General features: G+C 37.6%; 1 protein-coding gene across 2 annotated transcripts; it reads right to left on the bottom strand.

Annotated features, from left to right (window-relative positions):
* Positions 1 to 245: 245 nt before the first annotated feature.
* Positions 246 to 24583, bottom strand: MRO (maestro). 2 transcript variants are annotated; one of them, XM_074202078.1, is made up of 12 exons: positions 24545 to 24563; positions 24077 to 24217; positions 15949 to 16100; positions 14489 to 14608; positions 14095 to 14252; positions 13523 to 13657; positions 13206 to 13308; positions 10547 to 10693; positions 7913 to 8095; positions 5300 to 5455; positions 3749 to 3862; positions 247 to 652 (listed from the first exon to the last, which is right to left on the bottom strand). In XM_074202078.1, exons 3-12 carry the CDS (start codon positions 16096 to 16098, stop codon positions 599 to 601), a joined length of 1320 nt encoding a protein of 439 aa, XP_074058179.1. In that variant the 5' UTR covers positions 16099 to 16100; positions 24077 to 24217; positions 24545 to 24563; the 3' UTR covers positions 247 to 598. The 2 variants fall into 2 exon arrangements, with proteins under 2 accessions (XP_074058180.1, XP_074058179.1); XM_074202079.1 differs by lacking the exon at positions 15949 to 16100 and having other exon boundaries at positions 246 to 652; positions 24545 to 24583.
* Positions 24584 to 25882: the final 1299 nt, after the last annotated feature.

Below are 25882 nucleotides of genomic sequence, written 5' to 3'. Positions count from 1 at the left end.
CCAGGTACTCCTGACTCCAAGGCCAGTGCTTTATCCACTACACCACCTAGCCGCCCCTCAAAGTTTATTTTTAAACACTTGGGCCTAGAGAACCTGAAAGGAATAAACTATGGTAAGCATTATATTTCTATGAGGTGAAGAAAGCCTTAATTTAGAAAGAATAAAAGTAAATGATGAAAATGGAAATGTATCAAAATAGCATAAGGAAGTAAGGTTAGAATGTTTAAGTGGTTAAATTTTAAAATCTTTATTTATACACAACCCTTAAAATAACATTTGCAATAAAAATGCATAAGGACAAAATGATTTATTATATAAACCAGATGAGTTAGTCTAAATAATTACTAAAGTCTCTTTCAACTCCAGCATTCTAAAGTTTTATTTCAAAGTCTTGATGGGGAAGGGGAAAAGGATACCAAGTTTGGATTGATTATACAATTCTTACATACTGTGATTCTTGAGAATGATTACTACAATTGCTATCACAATAAGCATTGGGTATATAACTCTCTGTATAGCAGTAAATGGAATATGAATTCAGATGAATAAAATGATGGGAATCCAAAACATCTGATCAGGACGATTCTCTCCTCTCTTCTTATAGAATTTTGTTTGCATAGAAGAACTGTAGAAGCTCTGGATGGTAATAGCTCTGAAAGGAAGAAGTGATAGAGACATGAGTGAAAAGGATATGAATAAAACTCATTCTCTCTCTGTAAAAACTATTAGCCATAAGAAATTCTGTACATCTGTCAAATGTTGAAATGCCAGTGAGCACTCAGACCAGCAACTGGAAAGCAAAGCTGCCTTGGGCTCCCAGAGGTGGAAATGCATCAAATTTTCATTAAAAACCTAACCTGGGGCACAGTTATTAGATACACACAGATCTCTTGAGAATTGTCCTGAGGAGACAGAAATGAGATTTACATAAGAATATGTTGCTCAACAATTTGAAATCATTACCAGCTCTTCCAAAATGTATAATGATACAAGCTAGTACTGCAGGGGGAAAAAAAGTTTTTAAAAAAAATTCCTATTTGGAAGTCATATTAATCCATAGTAAAAAAAAATTAAATTAAATAACTTGGGACTCTCCTTCCATTTGAAATAAGGTATAATTTGCATGAAATTTCCAGTCCTGATGCTGGAAATTTGCTGGAAATTTCCATCCCAATATACTGAGACAATTTGTAGATGACTGCATTGTCCTGAAGTTTTCTTCTTGCTCTTTCCCTGGCTTAGCTTTACCTCCCCCACATCCTCCCTTAAAATTTCCATCACTAATAACTTACTATTTGACAAAAACTGCAGGGAAAACTGGAAAATAGAAGAGCAAAAACTAGGCATAGACCCACATCTCACACTTTTTATCAAAATAAGGTCAAAATGGGTACAGGATTTAGACATAAAAGGCAATATCATAGGCCAATAAATAGATCAAGAAATATTCTGTCAGAACTATAGAAAGGGGAGAAATTTATGACCAAACAAGAAATACAGTACATTACAAAATGTAAAATGGATGATTTTAACTATATTAAATTGGAAAAGTTTTGCACTAATAAAATTAATGTGACCAAGATTAGAAGGAAAACAGAAAGCTGAGCAACAATTTTCACAGCTAGTAGGTTGGATAAAGGTCTCATTTCTAAAATATATAGAGAATACTACATACAACAATACTAGGTCTATATCCAAAAGAAATCATATAAAATGAGGAAAATTCCACATGTTCAAAAATATTTATGGCAGGGGCGGTTAGGTGACGCAGTGGACAAAGCACCGGCCCTGGAGTCAGGAGTACCTGGGTTCAAATCTGGTCTCAGACATTTAATAATTACCTAGCTGTGTGGCCTTGGGCAAACCACTTAACCCCATTTGCCTTGCAAAAACATAAAAAAAAAAAAATTATGGCAGCTCTTTTTGTGGTAGCAAAGAATTGGAAATTGAGGGGATGTCTATCAATTGGGGAATGGATGAACAAGTAATGGGATATGAATGTTATGGAGTACTATTGTTCTATAAGAAACCATGAATGCTCAAACTTTGGAGAATTATGGAAAGAATTACACAAACTGATGCTGAGTGAAGGGAACAGAACCAAGAGAACATTGTACACATTAACAACATTGTGAATTGGCCAACTATGATGAATGCAGCTCTTCTCAGCAGTTCAGAAATCTAGGACAACACTGGGAGATCTGTTATGGACAATACATTCACATCCAGGAGAAGACAAAACAAAATAAAACAAACAAAAAAACCCCACAGAACCTGAATGGATACTGTGTTTACTTTATAAAAACTTCTTGGGGCAGCTAGGTGGCGCAGTGGATAGAGCACTGGCTTTGGAGTCAGGAGTACCTGGGTTCAAATCCAGCCTCAGATATTTAATAATTACCTAGCCGTGTGGCCTTAGGCAAGCCACTTAACCCCATTGCCTTGAAAAAAAAAATCTAAAAAAAAAACTTCTTATGTGTTTTTCCTTCCCATCCCATGGTTTTCTTTCTTTACCCTTAGTCCTAATTCCTAATACACAAAATGACTAATATGCAAACATGTTCAACACAAATAAATATGCACACTTTTATTAGATTATTCAACAATGAGGGGAGGAGGATGAGAAGGGAGGGTGATGGCAAATGTAAATTATAAATATGCAAGCAGATGAATATTGTAAAACTTTCATAACATGTTATTGGAAAAATAAAATAAAATATCAATAAAAAAGGAGGTATGATGGTTCTACTGGCACTGAGAGGCAATAAAATTCCATCACTTTTCCCCACTGTACAATAAAGTTCTTATAGGTTTCAAAATTCCCAAGTTAAGGAGAAAATATGGTAAACAACAACAAAAAAAGCAATTTGAATACTCAGAATTTCACAAGACCTAGCAGTTTCTACATTAAAAAAAAAAATCAGAGTTTGAAACATTATATTTCAAGGAGCAAAAGAGCTGGGGTTGTGTTCAAGAATAACTTATCCAGAAAAGTTGACTATAATCTTAAATGAAAAAGAAATGAATGGGGCAGCTAGATGGTACAGCAGATAGAACATCAGTTCTGGAGTCAGGAGGACCTGAATTCAAATCCAGCCTCAGTCACTTAATAATTGCCTAGCTATGTGACCTTGGACAAGTCACTTAACCCCATAGCTTTAAATAAATAAACATTTATTTAAAAAATGAATATTTGACAAGCCAAAAAACTTTCAGGTATTTAAAACAAAAAGACCAAAGCTTAGAAAATTCCATATAAAAAATCCAGGAGGAATATAATGAAAACATTCAAGGATAATTATAAGGCATTTATTAAGGTCAAGTTATTTACTTATGAAAATCTTATCAATATTCTTAAAACTGTCATCATTACTAAGGTAGTTTGAAAGAAAGGTTGGGATATAATAGAGTAATTCTACAAAACAAAATTGGGTAGGAAAGGGCAAAAAGGGAGCAATATGGGGTGTGAAAGTGAAAAGAATCAGTTTTCAGCTTTGTATTCTCAGCATGGAGCTCATAGTAGGCACAGAGTAGACAACATTTGATGTATGATTTTCCAGTAGATTGGCTAGATTCTTTGTGGATATAGAAGGAGGAGTTCCCCCTTTTGAAAATATTCATCTTGAGGACAGGGACCAAGTATTCACCTTTCTTTTATGTTGCCTACTCTTAACATGGTAGTATCTGGAATATAATAAGTGTTAAATGAATCACTGTTGATTGATTAAAATAAGAGAAAACTGCTCACCAGCTGCCGATATAGTTTGGGTCTCCTTTGGTCTTCCTGAGCTTGGATGGAATATTCCAGGGTCTCCTTCGATCTCAGGAAAGGGGAACAAGCATGAAAAGTTGCTCTACAGGCCTAGGACAAAGAAAGTGGTCTTTTCATGGTCAGAGAGTCAGAGGATTAGAAAGTCTTTCATTAGAAGGTAAGAAACTACAAGTCTAGGGAGCCCAGATGGGCCCACATGGGAGGGTTCTGTGGAGGGCTGAACCTTGGGAGTATCTGTGTTTGTCAAATGACTGTGCCTAAACAATGGTTTCAACTGTGAGTTTATGAGTGATGCCTCAGCAAAAATATTACTATTCTTTCCTTACTGCTGGTGAGGTAAGGGTGTGGGTTTTGTTTGGTGCTTTTTACAAGACTGAAGTGGAGTGGAACAAATAGAGAATGAGTCTTTTGTCTCAGGGTTCAATAGGAGCTAGGAATAGGACCTGGCCCTGTGATTTCACTGGTAGGGGAAACTTCCACATAAGAAAACTTCCTCTATCAATGCAGTTCAGTATCTTTTCTACAAGTCGCAGTCTTACTGAGTGACCTAGAGCACCCAGATGCTGCATAATTTGTCCAGGGTCATGTAGCCAGTAAATGCCATAGGCAAGAACAGAACCCAAGATTCCTGACTCTGATGCTGGCTCTCTACCCACTCTCTATCATATAGATTTTTTAAAAAATGAATCCTATACCTAATTTAGTAGTCTATTGATACACAAAACACTTTTTTGCCCGTGGTAGATATATTCACCCCCTGCAGGTGGCATGATCAGAGAGAGAGAGAGAGAGAGAGAGAGAGAGAGAGAGAGAGAGAGAGAGAGAGAGAGATTGAACCCAGGTTCAAGGGCAGTGTACACTCCACTCTCCCAGTTGAAATTTTGATACATTTTGCTGACCTTGGTTGAAATGGAGGTTAAAGAGATTCTTAGTCATTGATGAGCTTCTATCATTTTAAATATACACTTTAATATTCAATATTCACTGTTCAGAAGTTGTCCTAAAATAGCATTCTAATGACTAATATAATGAAATCTGTGCATCTTTCAGAGGTATACTACACATTACATACTAATACAAATAATTTAAACCTCATATGGGAACTCTTTTTTTTCCCATGATTTTTACAACTGTGCATCAGGGAAATGGGGGAAGTGAAAGATTAGACATGTGTAATAATAACAGTGACTCAGGTTTGGGGAAGTGTACAATTCTCTTCATTCCAGAGATGGCAATTCACTGATTAAATAAACTTCATTAACACTGGCTTGTCTGGGATTATCTGGTGTTAGTCTTGGACTGGCATGGGTCAAGAGAAAATGGACATTCACAAGAACTACAAGAGAGAGGGAGATTAGAGGCCAAGCAACCAGAGGGATTTTGCTGCTATGGAAATGAAGTCCTCATAACTGAGCCAGCAGGAGGGCAAGTAACTTCAGCACAAGTGAGGATAGCACCATAATGTTCTTTGTGGAAAAAAGCAGAGGTTTCATTTGGGGGAGGGGGGGTTATTTATTAGAGTCTTACCGTAGCAACGTGGGGATTTCCATCCCTTAAGTGGACCAGGAGGGAGTCCCTTGTTCTTTTCACCTGGCTGGTGAAAAATTTCTTCCATTTCCATCCAGCAAAGGCAGTCAGTTGCCCAAACAAGACAAATGCTGAATACCTCAGGCTGTCATTTTCCTGTATAGCCAGTGAAACCCAGCCCCACCCCCAATATATATATATACATATTAATGAATTAATTCAGGCAAGATTAAACACAGATAAAAATGAATGAATAAATCAAAACAAGTGACCTTGTTATAACCTACTAATATTAGTTATAAATACAAAATAAATGGTCAGATCCATCCTGGAAAAAAATGCTCAATTTCAAAAGAAAAGAAGTTACTATTACCCGTCACTAAACCAGATCTGCTTTTCCATCTTTAAAATGGGGATTATTATGATACAACTCAGTTCCCTCTCATTTCCAATCCAGTCTTGTTAATTTGGAGTTTAATTTGTCAGCCTCAGAGGACAACAGATTTAAAGAACTAAGAAGTTTTTTGTTCTTCCCTGCCTCCCAGAGATAAAAAAAGAAAATACACTGGAGCTGTCAATTGCACCTTGAAATAATTCAAATAGTTCACTTTTATATGTGTTTTCTAGTTTACAAATTTTTTTTTCCTTACAGAAATCTTGTAAAATAGATAAAATATAAGGAAATAAAATTTAGAGGAAACTGAAGTTTGGGGAAATGAGGTGACTTGTCCCAAAACAGCTGGGTCAGAGAGAACATGAATTCAGGTTCAGGGCATTTTCCTCATTTTAGAGGGAGGATAACAATTCCTATCCCTAACATCACAGGGTTGTTTTGACTCCAATTAGGTCTTGTATTTAAATGTGCTCTCTAAACCTCAAAGCCACAAATAAGTATAAATTAATACCATTGTTATTGTTGTTAAAATCATAAACTCAAGTGTGTATTTCCAGTTCTATTTTCTCAGAATCAGTTGTTTATTTCCAAATTTATTTCCAAATAGATCCATTAAGTGCCTCAAATTCATTGTATCCAAAGTAGAATTTAACATTAGCAGGCACATGCACCCCAAAACCTGCTCTTTCTTATATCTGTTTCTACTAACAACTTAACCAGAAACTTCAGAATTATTCATACACTTCCTTCTCTTTCTCACAGCCCCCTAAAATTTCAACATGTGCCAAACTCTGTTGAGCCTTCCCTGTAGACTCTCAGTGAAATTTATCCTCTCCATTGGAGCTGCCACCCTTCTATTCCTGTCTGGGATCTCTCCTATTTCAGTCCATCCTTTACACTTCTGCTTTACATTTCCTAAATGGAATGACAATGCTATTCACCCAATGGATGAGAGCGAGACAAATTTGAAACCCCAAATTTAATGAAAATGAATGTTGAGGGGCAGCTAGGTGCTGCAGTGGAAAGAGCCAAACTAGAGGATTTTAGTTCAAAACTGGCCTCAGACAATAATTACCTAGCTATGTGACCTTGGGCAAGTCACTTAACCCCATTGACTTGCAAAAAAAGAAACAAAAATGTTGAAAACCATTTTTACACATAATTGGAATAAAAACTATAAAGATTAAAAAATCTTCAGTGATTCCCAATGCCACTGAATTAATTCAATCCAAGATCATAAATTCAATGGTTATGATAGTATAAAGGGCCCTCAGAGACCATCTAATCTAAACCCCTTATCTATAAATGAGGAAACTAAGGTCAAAGGAGTTTAAGTGTCACTAGTAGAAGACCACAGAACCAGTTTTATATTCCATCATTCTGTTTGCCTTTTCCATGACTCTGCCAAGACTAGACTGTCCACTCTTCTCCAGGCATAACCTTGTGCTCTTCATACACCTTTACTAAGGATGCCCTCGGTCATAGCAAAAGTCTGTGAAGATTTGACCCATCCTTCAAGGCCAAGTTCAAATATCATATAAATCTTTGAACTTGTGTCCTTAGCTTGGACAGTGTCTAGCACATAACAAGCACTTAATAGATTTGTTGTTCAGTCATTCACATCTGACTCTGTGGACCATAGCACACCACACTGTCCATACGGTTTTCTTGGCAAAGATACTAGCATAGTTTGCCATTTCCTTCTCCAGTGGATTAAGAAAAACAGAAGTGACTTGCCCAGGGTCATACAGCTAGTGAGTGTCTGAGGCTGAATTGGAACCCGTGTCTTCCTAACTCCAGGACCAGCACTTTTATCTACTAAGTCACCAACTACCTCACTCAATACTTGATTAATTGATCAATCACTCTTTAGTGGAGCCTTCCCTGACTTCCTCAGTCAAAAGTGATCTTTCTTCCATCTGAATTCCCACATTGCAGTTGTGTCTTTCTCATGGTTTTTATCATGATCTACCTTGGATCATAGTCATTTGTGCATTTGTCTTTTTCCCCTTATTAGACTGAAAATTTCCTGACAACAGGAAACATGTCCTATTCATCTTTGAGTCCTCAGAGCAACTACCACAACCACAAGCATTCAGTCAATGTTTGTTGTACTAGTTAGTGAGTCATTCCTTATACTCAGACCAAAACACCCAAAAACCAGAACCTTTACTCTGGCCCCCTCACCACTAAAAGTTTGCATCTCTTGAACCACTTACATCATCTAATAAAGTCCTGGTCTGAAGGGTAATATCGATGAAGAAGGAGCCTAAACCTTTCCCTTTGATCTTGTCCAGGATAATGGTCAGTGCCTTCACACTCTCATATATAATCTCAGAACTCACAGGGTCATACAGTCCATGGACCAGCGAGTCTAGCAAAATCTTCTTATACTTTTTCACCTTTAAGCAAGAAAGATATTTAAGAAAATTAATAGTACAGGAACTACTGTTTCCAATTTAACAAGAGATGGGCTACCCACTTTTCTAGTGCCTATGGAGAATAGCACTGCAGCAGACTGTTCATCTTCTACTGGGGTTCCTTGTTCACATAAGGAATGCTAGAAGGATTAAATCATCCTCATTAGCTCCAGGGATAGTACCTTAGCAGGTGCTTTACAAAGAGCCAGTTGTCTCAGGACAAGTCCCAAGATTTCCCTTTATCTGTGAAAGGACTTAGGGTTGTGAAGTTTTAAGGTCCATAGAGAGGAGAGAGGGTCCAGAGTCCAGCCTGGGGAGTACAGGCCTTGGGAGAGCAAATAGCAGACAGCAGGGCGTGGAAGATTTCATATAAAATCAGGAGTGCTAAACCGTAGCTATATCACACCTTGGTCTCTCCAACAGACTATTAGAGGGAAGAATTTCAGCTCCATTAATTATCTGATTAATTCAGCCTCAGATATATCTGAATTGCTGTGGTATCGCAGATTCGTCCTTCTAATAAGTTAATTCCCCTTCTTCCCACTTCTACTTCTCTTATTCTCACATTCACACTTCCACACCCTACAACCACTGAGGAAGGTGCCAAACACAATCATGGTATAGTCCCATGTAGAGGGCAGAGGAAGAGGACAGGCACATTATAACTGTCCCTCTGCCACCATCATCTTTCTAGAGCACACAGAACACCCATGGGAAGGACTCACTCCAGATTACTTACGTAGTTTCAGTTGAGCCTATCCCAAGTTGACTATGGCATACCTGAGAATTCTGTTTCAACTAAGAATACAAATCAGCTCTATTCACCCACCCTCCTTCTCTTTAAATATCTTAATATTCATTCTCTATGTTACTTATTTGGAAGTTCTGCCAACTCCCCTTTTTATTCCTGGCTTCCCCTAGTTTTCCCATAGCCTGTCCAAAGGATCATGATTATAAATAACAGGAAATTTTCATGTGGCCACCCTCTACTCTGTAGGGCCTCATTCTCCCTGCTATATAAATAGGACCCATCTCTAAAATCTGTTCTAAATCTGAAATATTTTTAAGGGTTTAGCAAAGTGCTTGGCATTTAATAAATGCTTGTTTTTCCCCTCCCCACTTTTTTCTCCAAGAAGAAGCATTCCTCCACATATGCCCCAAAGGGGAAAAAAAAAACTAAGACCTGCAAATATCTCTCCTTGCTTAGCATGATGTGCAGCACTTTGATAATCTATGGTTTTCTGCTAGATTATCAACTACATGTAGGAAAAAACTTCTTAAAAGATCCCCTTGTTCTGTACCCTATAAATCTTTTGGTTGGTTTTCCTACCTTCTCTGTTTCCTACCTTCTCTGAACTTCTGAAGACTGAGTAACCCTAAAAATCAGTTTTAGCACTTTACCCTTACTGTACCTTCAAAATCCCTTGTCACATAAAGGCCCACTATATTTTGTCAGTCCCAGACCACTCCAGCTATCCACCCCTGCCATCTGCCATTAGCCCTGCTTCTATCTACCCACAATGACATCTCCAAAACAGACCACTGAGGTGTTGGGAGGGGAGTGTCTCCATTCTCTGGGACAGTTCATTCACTAAGGGGTCCTAGGAACAAAAAGTGTAAGAACCATAGATATAGGGAATTCCCTAATGAGAAAACTCCCTGTACTGTAGGTCAGCACCCTCGCTGTAAAGTCTAGTCTTACAGAGTTGCCCAAAACACTGAGGGGTGGAGAGACTTGTGCAGAGTCACACAGCCAGGATAGGTGAGAGATGAATCTTCAACCCAAGTTTCCCAGGTTCTATACCTAGTTCTATATCTATGACACTACACAGTACCATCTTACTTCGCCTGAAATATCCCCAACTAAATGCTCATCTCTGAATGCTGGGATAGCTGTTCCCAAATTAGATTCACTTGCTCCTCTCCTCTCTCCAGACTCTTTTGGAATCCCCTAGTGAAAAATATATGTAGAGCAGTCCCCCTCATGTCTTCCTCTTCCCCAAGGCCCATTTCTGTTGCATAGACGGGGACATATAGGAGTAAAGAGAATATTTCTCTAATATAGGTGTAGGGAACCTTTTTTCTGCCAAGGGTCATTTGGATATTTATTACATCATTCACAAGTCATAGTTGGTGAAACATTTAATTAAATCACTCATAAAAACCTCCTAGATTTATTGATTTGTGAGTCCTGCCTGCAGTTGAGGTTCCCTGCCCCTGTTTTAATATATCATTTCAACTTGGGCAAAATGAGTACAGATGATGTCTAATATACACAGAAGAATACACAAGAAGGGTGTGGCAGCAAATACTGCCAGTATCCTTGCTCCTCAGGAAATATTATTTTGAAATTTCCTAATTCCTGGCACTTGCAAATTCTCCCTCTCAGGATGAGTAAGTAGAAGAAATAGCTGAAAAACTCCTAATTCTTACCTTATCAGGTGCTTCACAAGCCATATTTCCTAGACCTTTAATTGCCATGTGACGTCTTTTGATGTTGGAATCCCGAGCCCTTTCTGCCAAAAGGTAAAACACATTCTTCTGGGGCTCCTGATTACGGATCCTGAGCTTCCACAATATCTACAACCAACATACTCATTAGGTCTTGGCTGAGGTTGATTCAATCATTCATCACTTGTACTGACAGAATATGAAATAAGAAATATAAATGATGAAAGGCAGTGAGATGTAAAAGAGTCAAGTCCTGGTTTCTGACTTTGCCATTTTATTGTGCAATCTAGGGGAAGACAATCACTTTTTCCTTTTCCCTATATGTAAAATTGGCCTTGATTAGTTTGATTTTTCTCTTTTAATTCTAGTATTCAATTCACCAAATTTAATCAACACTTGTTGAATGAGAGCTCCTGTGGATTCAAGGATATCTTTGTTGATTTGGTTAGAAAAGTGTCCAAGAAGGGAGAAAAGAGTTGATACTCTTAATCCAGAGAATCCAAGAGAAAATCTACCTAGATGGTGAAGCAGAGATTGGAGCATGAGAATAGAACTTACTTTAACCCTTCAGAGTCAAGTCTGGGTAAAATGGTGAAGTAGACTTGTCTTCAACATCATTTCTCCACCCCTTTCAGCCTCCTTAAGTTCAAAGTAACCCTCTCTCTCTCTCTTTTTTTTTCAAGGTTTTTGCAAGGCAATGGGGTTAAGTGGCCCAAGGCCACACACAGCTAGGTAATTATTAAGTGTCTGAGGTCAGATTTGAACTCAGGTACTCCTGACTCCAGGACTGGTACTCTATCCACTGCGCCACCTAGCTGCCCCCAAAGTAACCCTCATTCAGACCCACAAACGCCCCCACTACCATATTTAAAGTGTACATGCTAGCCCCCGGCTGCTTATGTCCACTTAATGAGGACTCCCTAGTTTACCCTGGGCAATGCTCCTTAGGAGACCAGAGGCACAGATTTGGAGCTGGAAAGAGCCTTAGACATTATATAGTTCATCCCCTTTACTTTATAGGTAAACTTCTTTTGAACCTCTCCCCAAGGCTGTAGGGACACAACATTTCAAAGTTTGTCTTTTCCCCACCTACTTCAAATTTTTCTCCCAGCATCTTTCCCACTCCTCAAGAGTTCCGTTTTGTCTCTCACTCTCTCTCTCTCTCTCTCTCTCTCTCTCCCTCCCAACACTCACACACACACATACACATATGCATACATACATACACATATATTCCTTATCAGAACTACTAAAGTATAAATAGTTGATAATATGTATGATCTTCTCACACAAGGGATTTTTATTTTTTACATTTAAATGGAACAAGGATAAAAGTGATAGTGCCTTAAATCAAAAGGAATAGATTTCTATTTTTTTTCTCTGTATCTCTAGACCTATTAAAGTGTTCTAGAAAAGGCAGCTAGGGAATGTAATAGATAGAGTGCTCGACCTGTAGCCGAGTTCAAATCCAATCTCAGAGAGTTCCTAGTTGTGTGATTAATGCTTAGTTGTTTCCTCCATATCTTCAATTATAAAATAGGAAGATAACAGCACCAATCTTGCAGGGCTGCTATGAGAATCAAATTAAATAGTATTTTTAAAGCAATTAATAGAGTGCTGATACATAATATTATGTAAATGCTAATTCCCTCCCTTCTCCAATCCCCCCCCCAGATACTTAGGTACACATTGTACTTGTTTCATAAATGCTTGCTGAATGAAAGTGAATATAACTTTGGACCTTCAAGCATTTACTAATAAGTAATTAGGGGGAAAGGGGCAGCTAGATGGCACATTGGATAGATAGAGCACCAATCCTGGAGTCAAGATGATCTGAGTTCAAATCCAGCCTCAGACACTTAAAAATTACCTAGCTATGTAACCTTAGGCCTCAGACACTTAATAATTACCTAGCTATGCAACCTTAGGCAAGTCACTTAACCCCATTGCCTTACCAAAAAATAATAACAATAATAACAATAATTTTTTTTTTAAAAATCCAACCTTAGATACTTAATTCTTGCTTAGCTGTGTGACCTTGGACAAATCATTTAACCCCACTGCCTTGCAAAAAATTTTTTTAAAAAAAAGTATATTGCCTTCCTAACATAAAAGGAAACCAAAGCCAATAAACCCTATTCTCTAAAATTGTGAAACCATCAAAAACTAAGAAATTAGACCAACATTCCTGAAGGTTTATGGTGCCATTCCATAAGAAAAAATTGTTAAGCTGAAGGAATATGATAAGATAATATCTCTACAAACTTTGAAAAGTATAAAATTGTATTGACAGCTGGTAAGAAAAGTTTGAATTTATAAGGCTAATATTTCAGAACCTGACTGATTCTTCTTAAAGTCCCATGTCCAAAACCCAGACAGATACTACCAAGTAGATCCAACTTAGCAGTATTCACCATGGGGAAAAAGTGAGTTATATGTGTAAGGTGTTATTGCAATCAATTCTCTGTTTTACACCCTCCAGTAAAGCTATTGGCAATATAAGCAGTAGCTCAGTTTACCCCCAGACATAAAAAAACTATGCTTCCTTTCACAAGGGGGAAGCACTAAGTGTGAGGAAGAAACACCAAGGAGTAAATAAAATTGCTCTCCTATGCCTATCCTTCATTTCTCTGACTTGAACCTTGGAAAAGAGTGACTTTCGAGATATCTTTTGCTTCTTCATTACAGAGCTGGGTTCAGGTGGGTGTTCACTTGGAATTTCTCTTCTTGGTTGATCCACAGATCTAGAAAAGAATAATCACTATATGAATCCCAGAAAGTACACTCCAAAATCCTGATTTATTGACACTGTGCTAGGTGCTGGGGATAAGAAGTACAAAGGAAAAAAAATGTGTATTCCAAGAAACTTAAGAGTCCAGATGGAGAGAAAGAATATTTATATAATACACACAGAGCTGAATAGAGATTTGGTTCTCCTCCATCACCACTGCCCCATACTTAGCCAAAAGAAGTGCTCCAGCATAATGTAGCTGAGGAGGTCCCAGGAGAGCCCAACTGTTTTTCTCCTCAAAACCTGGCATTCTCTTTCTTGCAGCCTGGTCTGTCTTGCTCATGGGCATCTCAAAAGGGAAACTAAAATAAAAAATACAAAGTCACACTTGTTATCAGCCTGGAAAAATGTCACTGATAAGCAAGACTGTTACTTGATATCTATCACAGTTCACTTAACCAACCCAAGATTTCCAAAAATCAATAATCATTTAAGTGATTCCTAGGAGCCAGGCAGGTCCCATGCTAAGCTCTGACAGTAAAAGAAGAGCCCTACCATCAAGGTGCTTACAATCTAATTTCCTCCTTTAACCTAAAGGTTAGCTGCTAATAGGGACCAGAAGAGAAGCAGTGCACCTCTCATCACTATATGAGAAGTCCTCACAATAGTTTGTTTTCCTTCTCACCGGGGTGAGACATTTCATGTGTGTCTCTATTTGAGCTCTTTCAGAACTGCCAACCCACACTCCCCTGACCTCTCATTGATAGGGATGAAAGCTGAGTCAGCCCTGACAAGGTACCTGGCAAATAACATGGGCTTGCTTAAAAGGACAGCAACAATTTCCTCCAACTGTTGATATTCGAACAAGAAGATGGCATTGCCCATGATATCAAAGCTCAGTTTTCTCTGATCTATGTCAAGGAGATGCAGGAAAATTTTGCCTGTCACTGTTGTCAACTGGGAAAGAAAATAAAGACAGGTTACCAGTAGAGTTCTATCAGAGGCTAGCAGATCTGGCCACAAGCAAGTGACTGATTTCCTGGGTTTCAGAAGCTGAAAATTCAGACAGACAGTATTTTTCTTGAGGGCTGATAACAAGCAAGAACACTAGAGAAGTGTAGCATGAATGAGAGAGAGAGGAGCTGAACAGAGGGAAAGATTCAATTAAGTGAAGAGAAATATGAAGTCCTCACCTCTCTCCCATGGTTGACCCCATCATTGGCAGCATCCTTGGACGATGTGATTCTGGGTCTGAGACTGTCTAACTGCCAACAGAGTCTCAGCATTGACTTCAATACTTGGTGCAGGAAGCTCTAGAAGAAAGATAAGTCCAGAACAATGGAAGTAACTGCTACCTGAGCCCCTAAAGAGTCAGGTCTACCCAGCTTTTGAGCAGGAAAGGCTTTTAAAGTCTACATAATCTACCTCCCTTATTTTACAGATAAGGAATTTGAAGCTAAGGAAGTGAAGAGTCTAGACCATGGTCATACAAGTAGTAAGTAGCAGACATGAGTAGCAGAGTCAGTACTCAAACTCAGCTCTTCTGATTCCAAATGTGGAATTATTTCTATTTGTATAATAATGAGTTTTGCTAGAGGGGGCACTGATTGGGGAATGAGAGGGCTAAGCAACAAAGGGGAAAGGAAACAAACATTTTAATAAGTGTTCCTATGTGCCAGGCACATATATTGCTAAGCAATATATATATATGTGTGTGTGTATAATATATATATATATATGCATACAAATCCCATTTGATCTATACAACTCCATGAAATAGATATTAATATTATAGTTTTTTGTTTGAGGAAACTGAGGCAAGGAGAGGTGAAGTCCTTTCCTCGGTTACAGAAATAATTCTTAGGCAGGATTTGAACTTAGGCCTTCCTGATTTCAAGCCTGGTACTCTGTCCACTGTGCTACTTAACGGTATTTCAATATTATAACAAATAATTCTAATATGTGGAATTTCATATTCAAATAAAGTCAAGTCTTCTGCTGAGAGTTCTGTCCAGGGACTTTATCTCTTAAGGCACTTCAATGGAATAATGAACTGTCCATCAAATAGCATTCTCCACTAATACTATCTGCCTGCTCTTCATTCTTTTTACCTCTCAGCTCCTGCTAGAACAGGACTTCCCCCATGCAGGACTCACTTGTCTTAGGACTCACTATTCCTCCTGGTTGCCATAATGTATTGCCTCCTCCTCTTGCCAACTAACATTTTTCTCTCGCTTCTTCAAAATCTTCCCAGGCTAACTCTGCCTAATACTGCAAGCAGTCTAGTGCCCAAATGCATATCTGAATGACTATCAGTGGTTACAGGGATTCACAGATACAGACAGAGAGTTCCATACCCCATAACATCTTGATATTCCAGCTCTACGTGTTGATTCCAAAAATAATCAGTATTTATGCAACTAATAAGGAAAAGGGCAAGGGACATAAGATTCATAGCTCAAATTCTCTTTAACTGCATCAAAGAAAACACTACTAGATGGACCATGTCCTAATTCAGGATACAGAGTCCAATGTTTTATAATAATCCTAACAGATTTGGAAAGGCAGTGTACCTGAAGGGAAGTATTCTGTTCCCTCACAGCCTTTGAACTATGTTAAACCTGGATTCAACAAATTAGCTCCTAGTTCTTACCTTCAGTTCCCAGATCCTGGACTGTCTGGTGATGATGTGATGAGTTCCTGCAGGAATCCCCATGGAGAGCTGACTCATAGTAATTCTTGAGATTACCCAATGAGCTCCACTTTGGTAGCTAAATGTGATGATTCCATATAATTTCCCCATCTCTACATTTAAAACCCAGAAAAAAAGTACTTTGAAAAGAGAACTTTGGTAGCTGAATGAGTATTACCCTCCAGGCTGGCCAAGAAATCAGAAGTCCAGTTGTGCCCAGGAGTATTCTAGAAGTCTCAGGTAATTGAACCCTCCAAATAGTGCTAAGATGCTCCTTCTTTGCCCCATTCCCTTTTTTTGTTTCCCCAACATTTTCCAAGCCAACAAAATACCCTATACAGAATAACTGTTTCCTGATGAGAACGCCAGATGGCAGCAGCATCCTTCTAAAACCTCATCAGGGATACTGGAAAACCTTCACTTTCCCCCAAGTTTGTTCCAGGATGGTGTTAGAGATGTAGATTTGTGAGTTAGCAGCATAAGTCTCATTGAAGTCAAAAGTGAAAATGATAACTTTTAATGAATAAAGAAAGAAAAAGGCAGAAAATTAAACTGAGCTTTGGGTGTCATCCACAGATAAGAGATAAGAGGAAGAAGAATCACATACAACAAAAGAGAGATCAGAGAAGAACTGGTGCAGTATACTGTCACAAAAAAAAGAAGAAAGAAGAAGAAGAAGAAGAAGAAGAAATGGTTACCAAGCAATGAGACAGGGCAAAGAGATGGGGGGGGGCACTGAAAATGCTGTTAACAGAATGTCAAAAGAGGAAAAAAAGCTTTGGGAATTAAGTAGAAGGAACTTCGAAGAGTACTCTTTTAGTACTACAGTGATGAAAGAAACTAACTTTTAAAACTTTAAGGAGGGGCAGCTAAGGGGTGTAGTGGATAGAGGACTGGCTCTGGAGTTAGGAGTACCTGGGTTCAAATCCGGTCTCAGACACTTAATAATTACCTAGCTGTGTGGCCTTGGGCAAACCACTTAACCCTGTTTGCCTTGCAAAAACCTAAAAAAAAAAAAAAAAACTTTAAGGAAGGTCTAGGTACTCATAATAGTCAACTACTTACTTGATAAGTCTGCCAGCAAAAGATTTAATAACACAAGTGCCTACTATTTGAAAGTATCATTTTTATTTAGCAGACTCTGGTGTTAGGTACTGGAGATAGCAAGATGGAAACTCTCCTCAAGGAGCTTAAATTCTACTGTGGGATCTAAAATAGAAGCATTATTAGAAGAAGGAAAATCAAACAAAAATCTCTCTCTCTCTCTCTCTCTCTCTCTCTCTCTCTCTCTCTCTCTCCCTGCCCCCTTTCTCCCCATTATGATATAAAGAGATTTGAGAATGCTTAAAATACAAAGGGGAAGGAATCTAAGACTGAAGATAATATCTGAAAGATGAACAATTCTTAAAGTAGAAAAAAGAACACTAGTAGAGGAGTCAGATTAGAAGGGAAAATGAAATGAGATTGGTGGGAAAATGAGAGATAAAATCAGAGGAATCTAAATATTTTGTCATCCACTGACAGTAGGAATAGGGTTGCAAAAGGTGGAAAATGAGAGCTTAAATAGAAAGATTGAAATAATCCATGCAAGGAATTAGAAATGGAATGAGTCCTAGTATTTTAAGAGAATAAAAGATGTTCTCCAGGGACAGGAGACATGGAAGAGGAACATTCTAATAGGAACATTTTGCAAAATATTACCTCTGAACTGAAATGTAAAACTCATTGGATTCCAAAACAACAATTACTAAAATAATAACCAAGGACCAGCTAGTAGCATAGTGGATAAAATGTCAAGTCTGGACTCAGAAAGATCTGTGTTCAAATCTAGATTCGTAAACTAATTTGATCATGGGTAAATTACTTAACTCTGCTTTCCTCCATTTCATCATCCATAAAATGAGTTGGAGAAGAAATTGCAAAATACTTCAGTATCTTTGCAAAGAAAAATAAAAACTCAAATGGGTCACAGAATCAGACATGACTGAAAATGACCAAACAACAATAAAAATAATAATTGTCACCTTTTGTATTTTAAAAGGATTTCACCTTAACCTCTTAAAGGAATCACTGACATGGATCTATAATAACAAATATAATATAAACCCTATCCTAAGTTCAAAAAAATAAACTTCATATTTATTAAATTTGTGTTCAAAAAATAAATTCACAGGTATTATTTGGTAGAAACATGGCCAGGTTCATAGGAGCATTGTCTGGGAGCTGTAATGCAAGTTCAATAACAAGTAACTCTGGAGAGCAACAGTCAAAAAAGATTATATCAAAAGAAGGTCCAGAACGAAGAAGTGATAATCCAGTTATATTCTGCCCTGGTTAATTCACATCTGTAATACTGTTTGGGTTCTATAGTTTAGGAAAGGGAATGGAGGTAATAATCATTTATTAAGCACCTACAATATACTTTACAAATAGTATTTCACTTGATCCTCACAACATCCCTGTGAAATGGGTATTATTATTAGATCTATTTTATAGTTGGGGAAACTGAGGAAGAAGAGGATAAATGGCTTGTCCAGGGTCACATAAGCTAGGAAGTATCAGAGTGGTTTTGAACTCAAGTATCTCTCACTCTAGACCCAGTGCTCTTATCTACCTCTCTACCTAACTGTCCAAATGTCCTTTAAGAAGAGCATTGATAAAGTGGAGGGTGGACAGAGGGAGGCAATGAGGATGCTGAAGAGCCATATCAGGTGAAGAAATAGGGATGGTTGGACCTGGAGAAGACTTAGAGGGATGGCTATTTTCAACAGTTTGAAAGACTGTCACACTGAAAGATGACTGGACTTTCCCTACTTGCTCCCAAAGGAAAAACTAAGACCCACATATAGAAGTTTTAGACCAATATAATGAAAAATTTCCTAATAATTAGAACTACTTCCAAGTGGGAGTGATTGCCTGGGGTGGGGGGAGTCTTCCAATGAAGTTTGAATAACAACTAATTGGTGATATGGTAGAAGCAACTCTGTTTAGTATGGGGGCAAATGGATGGTGGATGTTCACTGAAATCCTTTTGCACACTGAGATTCTGATCCTGGGCCTATTCAACTGCTGTCTCTTCCAGGAAACCCCCCCTCCCTGACCTCTCCTCGTGATCTCTCCCTCCCTCCTTCCATTTCTCACAGTATTTACCCTCTTCTCTCTTCTGTGCTTTTCTCAATCTCTCTATACTTGTTATTTGGGCATCTCTTCTTGTCCTCTTTATTTTCTCCTACCTCTTAATTAGGCAGGAAAACCCTTTGACCACAAGATCTGTATCATAGACCTCTTTGTCTCCTCAGTGCCTAAAACTTCATAAACGTGTGAGGAATTGGATTGATGTGAAGAAACAAGTTTCTTCCCTCCTCTCACCCCACCCCCATTTAATCTATGGGGAAATGAAATTGGGTAGCCTTCTGTCTCCTTTTGTTCCTTATGGCCCCAGAGAAATCCAAAGTCAGCTCCTGGTTCAGCACTAGGAAGTTCTTTCTGATCCCTGCTACCAGCATTACTATTTTTGACACTGCAGATTTATTCAAGATTTCTCTGAGGTGAAAGGGAGATAGTTAATAGCCTCATATAAGATGCAAATACAACAGCAGCCCAAGAAGAACCAAAATGAAGGTTTAAGACCCAAGGGAATCTAAGGTTTTCACTAAGTGGTTCCCAGTCCTTTAAACTACTTCTTTCTTCCTGTTCTGCTTTGAGTCTGAGGCCAAATACATCTCTGCTTGGGAAGGGAGAAGCCTTCTTTGATCACCTTACAGTATCATATACATTCCATGATGACATTTTGTCCTTAGAATTAGTTACCACCATTTTCTCCTTAATTTTATTTTTCATCCTTGATTTATATTCCTGATCACCAAAAACATGCAACCCATTGGGAGAAGGAAATGTTTAGAGATGTACCTCATTTTCTTACACAATTACTATTATTGGCAAAAAGAATAAACCATTACATTTGCAAATATTTCTTCTATGTTGATCTAAAACTTAAGTGACAAATCACTGGACAGAGACTGCCTGAAATACTACCAGAATAGTCTCTCTAGAGAGGTGTTTGTGTATGACTAGCTAGGGAACTTGTTCCAAAGGAATTATTGTGGACCCCTCCTTTGGGTTATTGTTGTTATTTTTCGGCCAATACCCAAGTTTGGGCCCAATTTTCCCTTCATTTACCCTTCAAAACATAAGGAAAAATCTGCTGTTTTTCCTTCACAGACCTTCAGAGAATGCATTTTTCTCTCTCTGGTAACCTTAGCTTTCCTGCTCAGATTCATGTCAGCTAAAAATAAAAAATAAAAAGTCCTTGCAAAATGTCCCTTGCTTTCCACTTGAACCTCACAACTCCTTCACATTCCTTCTTTCCTTCCTTCACTCCTTTCCCCATCCTTGTCCACCTATAATTCACATTCTTCATTCTATTTCAAGGCCCTGAATAGCTACAACTCTATTTGTGCCTGGAGATAATTGATTTTTCCTTTTCTTTTTGTACTGCCCTAACTGGATTAGGTAATGACTGAGGGTGTGCCGGTTGTAGTGCTTGCTGTGGTGGGACCACAGTACCTTTGATGCTTCTCCCATAACCACTTCTTTACAGCCTCAGAGCTCTATAACTTGGAGCAGAAATAGGAGTGGCAGAGAGGTGGGGGAGGTCCAAATGCTGAATGCACCAAAAATCCTTAATATGAGCCAGTGAAGACTGACATTCTGGTTTCTTGTTTTTATTTTCTAATCTTTTTTATTTTTTTTTACTTAAAGATTTTATTTATTTTGAGTTTTACAATTTTTCCCCTAATCTTATTTCCCTCCCCCAACCCTCCACAGAAGGTAATTTGCCAGTCCATGATATACATTGATCCAAATTGAATGTGATGAGTGAGAAATCATATCCTTAAGGAATATAAAGTATAAGAGATAGCAAGATCAGACAATAAGATATCAGTTTTTTTTTCTAAATTAAAAGTAATAGTCCTTGGTCTTTGTTCAAACTCCACGGTTCTTTCTAATCTTATTTTAAATGCTCCCTAAAATTTCATAGTTTCTTTTTCTTTTTTTTATCATCATGGATTAAAATGAAATTTTTTGAACTGTAGCTCTGAGATTAAAAACATTTTCTAAGCTGCTATATTTATTCTCTTCTCTATCTCTCTTGCAATGTACTGTTCTGCTCAAACCTCTATATATTCTGCTTGGCCTGCAATACCCTATTTCCTCCTCAGGTTCTAATTCCTACCCATCTTTAAAGTCCAAATCAAATTTTACCTCTTCCAGAAAGCGTTCCCTGATCTCCCCCTCCCCAGCATTCTGTATATTCATATCTTAGTTATGATCATCCTCCCCTGAACATACTCTCCCCTAAAGCAATCTGTGCTGCTACTTTCCTTTGTGCTTATCATATAATATTGTGTAAAAAAATCTATCTTTGTGTAATCCTTCCAGTGACTTAATAGCCTGAGAAAAGGAACCATATCTTATCTAATCTTTGTATCTACTCCAGTGCCTAGCATAGGGTTCCAAGCATAGAGGATATATATTATTTATTATTTATTAATATTATTTATTTATTTATTTAAGGCTATGGAGTTAAGTGAAATGCCCAAGGTCACACAGCTAGACAATTATTAAGTGTCAGAGGTCACATTTGAACTCAGATCCTCCTAACTCCAGGCAGGTGCTCTAACTACTACACCACCTAGCTGCCCCTGAATGAATGCATTTTAAATGACTATTTGAAGCATTTAGTTTACATATTATACAATTATCAGTTCCTGTGGGATATCAACTATTCTTATACAGTATGTAGATAGGCAGAGCTAGGATTTCACTGGTATGGCTAAGAATAACTGAAAGGTACATAGTACTGTCCTTCTTATACTTCAGCTCATTTGCCAATAGCAGACAGCAATTCTATGAGGCAGAGACTAAGGTGTATTTTTTAACTCAATTTTATAGTTGAGAAAACTGAAGCTCAAGGTAGTTAAGTGATTAGCAAATGCCCGAGGTAGGATCTGAAGCCAGCTAGGTTGACCAAGCACTAAATCCACTAAACCAAACTGCCTCTCAGTATTCCTTCCTTCCATGAAGACTACAATTCCTCTCCTACAGAATCTTAGAACCTTTCAGTTGTTCCTGGAAAGAAAAAAAATCATTTTCCATTCAGTGATCCTTCCTGGTACAGTGTTTCTTTAAGTTTAGGTCTTTCTTTGACCACAGACATACAGTCTTTTGCCAACAGTTTGTAAGTAAAGGACAGAAACATAACTAGAAATCATAGATGTATGTGTAGGACACTTCCCTTCCAAAGCAAAGTCTTCTGCCTGCTACTCTTTTTTTTTTTTTAGGTTTTTGCAAGGCAAATGGAGTTAAGTGGCTTGCCTAAGGCCACACAACTAGGTAATTTCTGCCTGCTACTCTTGAGAATTAAAAAAAAAAAAGAAATGAAATCCCAAATATCACAATTATCTTATTAAACAAAACAGTCTTCTAAAAAACTCAGCTTAGCTAGTGATTGTACCTGAGGTAGATTTTAGGACAACATAGAGTCTGTTCTCCCATCGTGTTTTGTTTTCCAATTCTACATCCATTTTTTGAAAGTGGTTTTACAACTATGAGAGAATTCCATTTTTAAAAATAGTTTAGTAAAACTTCATTAGTCGATTCTAATTTAAGGAAGAGGTCATTCTGAATAAGTAAAGAATCTTAAATACAGTATATTTTGATAACCTAGAACATTTGAACTGAGTAGAATTTAGAGACCATTTAGAGACCTAGTATTTTAAAGAGATTACTTTAAAGGACCCTTACAAGTCTCAATTTCTATACATAGTCCTGGGGCAGTTAGGTGGTGAAATGGATAAAGTGTCCAATCTCTAGTCAGGAAGATTTATCTTGCTGAGTTCAAATCTGACCCCAGACACTTACTAGCTTTGTCACTTAACCCTGTCTGCCTCAGTTTCCTCATGTGCAAAATGAGCTGGAGGAAGAAATGGTAAATCCTTATAGTGTCTTTATCAAAAAAAAAACCCAAATAAGGTCATGAAGAGTAAATTACAACTGTATAACAACAAAATTGTATATTCCTTAAAAATTTAGGCTTGTTATTTTTAGAAATATTCAGTAACCAGAACTAGGACACTGGATGACTTAGTGAAAAAATAATAACTCATTTTAATTAACATACAATTATTGAGAAATGAATTTGTCTAAAGAAACTGGGGCATCTTGTATTCAGTTTATTGTCTTAAACATTTTTTGCTACTATAACTGTTATTTAAAAAATTATGAATTTATTCCATTTACTACCAAAATATTACAAATTCTAAATTCATGAAACCCATATGAATAAGGCTTGCCTTTCTGTGCTCTAAGTCAGGAGGATCTCAAACTGAAACTGTTACTTACAGGACTTAAGTGAATTTTCTGGCTCTCAGCTTTTTCCCTCTACAAAGTGAGAGGATTGATCTCTTCCAATGTTAAGATGTTATAATTCCATAAATTAGTTAACCTAATCTATACTGCAAGAGAACAGTTCCAAGTTCCCTTTGGATTAGTCAAGATTCCTTGATCTTTATTATTGACTAATTGTTTGTTTAGGCAATGATGGTAAAGATAAGAGAACACTTGACTAGGAGCCAAGAGAGCAGGCTGTAGTTCTACCACTGATTTATCTTGGATTTGCTCCTTAACATTTCTCAGCCTTACTCTTCCTCATCTGGCTTGGACTTCCTGACCTCCAAGGTCCATGACTACTCTCCAGTTCTTTGAACAGAGAGGTATTCTGAATTCTGAGCCCTTTAGCTAACACTCTGGCAGCTCTCCTTTTCTCTTCTTCAATTCTATTATTCCTGTAGCATTTATTTAAACTCTTAAAATGGATGTTAGCACCTGAATTTAAGGGGGGGAAATACTTCAATGTCATTTTTAGTTGCAAGGTTAATCATCTCAAAACAAGCTTATATGTTTATCACCTCAGATAATGAAATCTATAGAAAACAATCAATTATTTTAAACTACTAATATTAAAGTAACCTTTTAAATCAAGTAAAGCTTATAGTTCATCCTAGCTATCAAGCTTCCCCATGCTTACCTTATAGGTAGTCCTCAGAAACCACCTGTATGGTATCATCTGCCTCAGTGCTTATTCTGACGAGTGCTGGATGAAATGAGAACCACAAAGATCTTTCTTCTTGAAACAAGTATGGGGGCAGACCACAAGGCTGCAGTTGTCCTTGAAAAAGAAACAGAATAGATTAGAGTTTTATCACGTTAGAAAAAATGCTTAAGAAAAACATTGCAGTCTGTTTGCCCCAGTTAATTTCTAGAAATAATTTATTTATAGGCATTGGGGATATCACAATATTTAAACAATTGTTTTAATTGCCTGTGACTGGAGGTGGTCAGTGAGTGAAAGTTCTAAGTGTCCTCTGATGAGAAAGAATTGGGTTGCTACCAGGCTGACACAGAACTAGAGACCCAAAGACCAGAGTTGTGATTAATATGTTTACTCAAGCAAGTTATGATATTTCAAAATGGATAAAAAGAACAAACAAAATACATTATGTTGTATTTGCCAGGCATTTCAAAACATTGGCACATTTGATATCCCATTTTATTCTTGAAATAATCCTGGGAGGTAGAAAGAACTAGTAACATCATCTCTATTTCTCTTGTCATTGAGTAACTTGACTAAGGGTTACTTTATAGCTATTTAAAGGAAGAATTGAGGCTAGAACCCAGTTGTCCTGGCTTTTGCTCCTGCACAGTCAATTCTCAAAATTGGCATTTCTGAATGCCAAGTCATCTGTGTCCCTGAAGCCCCTCATTTATACCTGAAACCTGAAATGAGAATACTCTCTCCCAGTTACATTGGATGCAATTTTTCTTTTCCCTTTTTTCACACTCCTGTTTGTTTTCTTCACTCTTACTTTTCTCCTTCCATATTTATAATGTTGATCTCCTGCAAACAGCTGCTAGATGTATTACCCAGTTTTTTTTGATGATGCACAGAGCTAATGAAGCAGCAGCCTTCCATCCTTCTTCAGGTAGCCAGTAACTCATTGCTTACAGTTACAACTCAACAGGACAAGATCTTTCCCCCAACCCCACCCCCTTAAACACTTTTCATCCTTGCTCCCCCTAGCCCTCATTTTCAAGCTTTCTTTTGTGTTTTTATTTTCCCATTAGATTGTAAGTTTCTTGAGGGCAGTGACTTTCTTTTTCTTATTTGTATCTCTAGTACTTTGTACAGTGACTGGTATACAGTAAGTGCTTAAAATGTGTTAAATGTGTTAAAATGTGTTAAAATGAATTTTCTAAAACCCCAAATTAAGATTCAATCCAGAAAAGTTTTTTTTCTGCCTAAGGTACAGCCTGTGTTAATCATAGTTCTGAAATGCTAAAAAACCTTTTAGAAATTTATGTCTTGGGGGCAGCTAACTGGCACAGTGAATAGAGCACTGGCCCTGGAGTCAGGAGGACCTGAGTTCAAATGTGACTCAGACATTTAATAATTGCCTATCTGTGTGATCTTAGGCAAGCCACTTAATCCCATTGCCTTGCAAAAACTAAAAAAAAAAAGAAAAATTATGTCTCAGGGCAACTAGATGGCTAGATAGGGTCAGGAGGATCTAAGTTCAAATCTACCCTCAGACATTTCATATTACACTTAGCTGTATGACCTTTGGCAAGTTACTTAACCCCATTTCCTTGCAAAAACCAAAAAAAAAAATTATGTCTCCTGCTTTTAAGTGAAGTTGTGGTAGATACTACATATTTATGCACTGGCTATTAATAAGTTTTTAGATAGTAAGAAGTTTGGTTAATTGATCTGATAAATCTAGTAGTTCAGACTCAAAAACAACTACTACTGGCAAAAAAAATGATTAATGAAAAT

Source organism: Macrotis lagotis, chromosome X, assembly GCF_037893015.1.
Source record: "Macrotis lagotis isolate mMagLag1 chromosome X, bilby.v1.9.chrom.fasta, whole genome shotgun sequence".
Lineage (NCBI taxonomy): Eukaryota > Metazoa > Chordata > Mammalia > Peramelemorphia > Peramelidae > Macrotis > Macrotis lagotis.
This window is presented reverse-complemented; position numbering and strand designations above follow the sequence as displayed.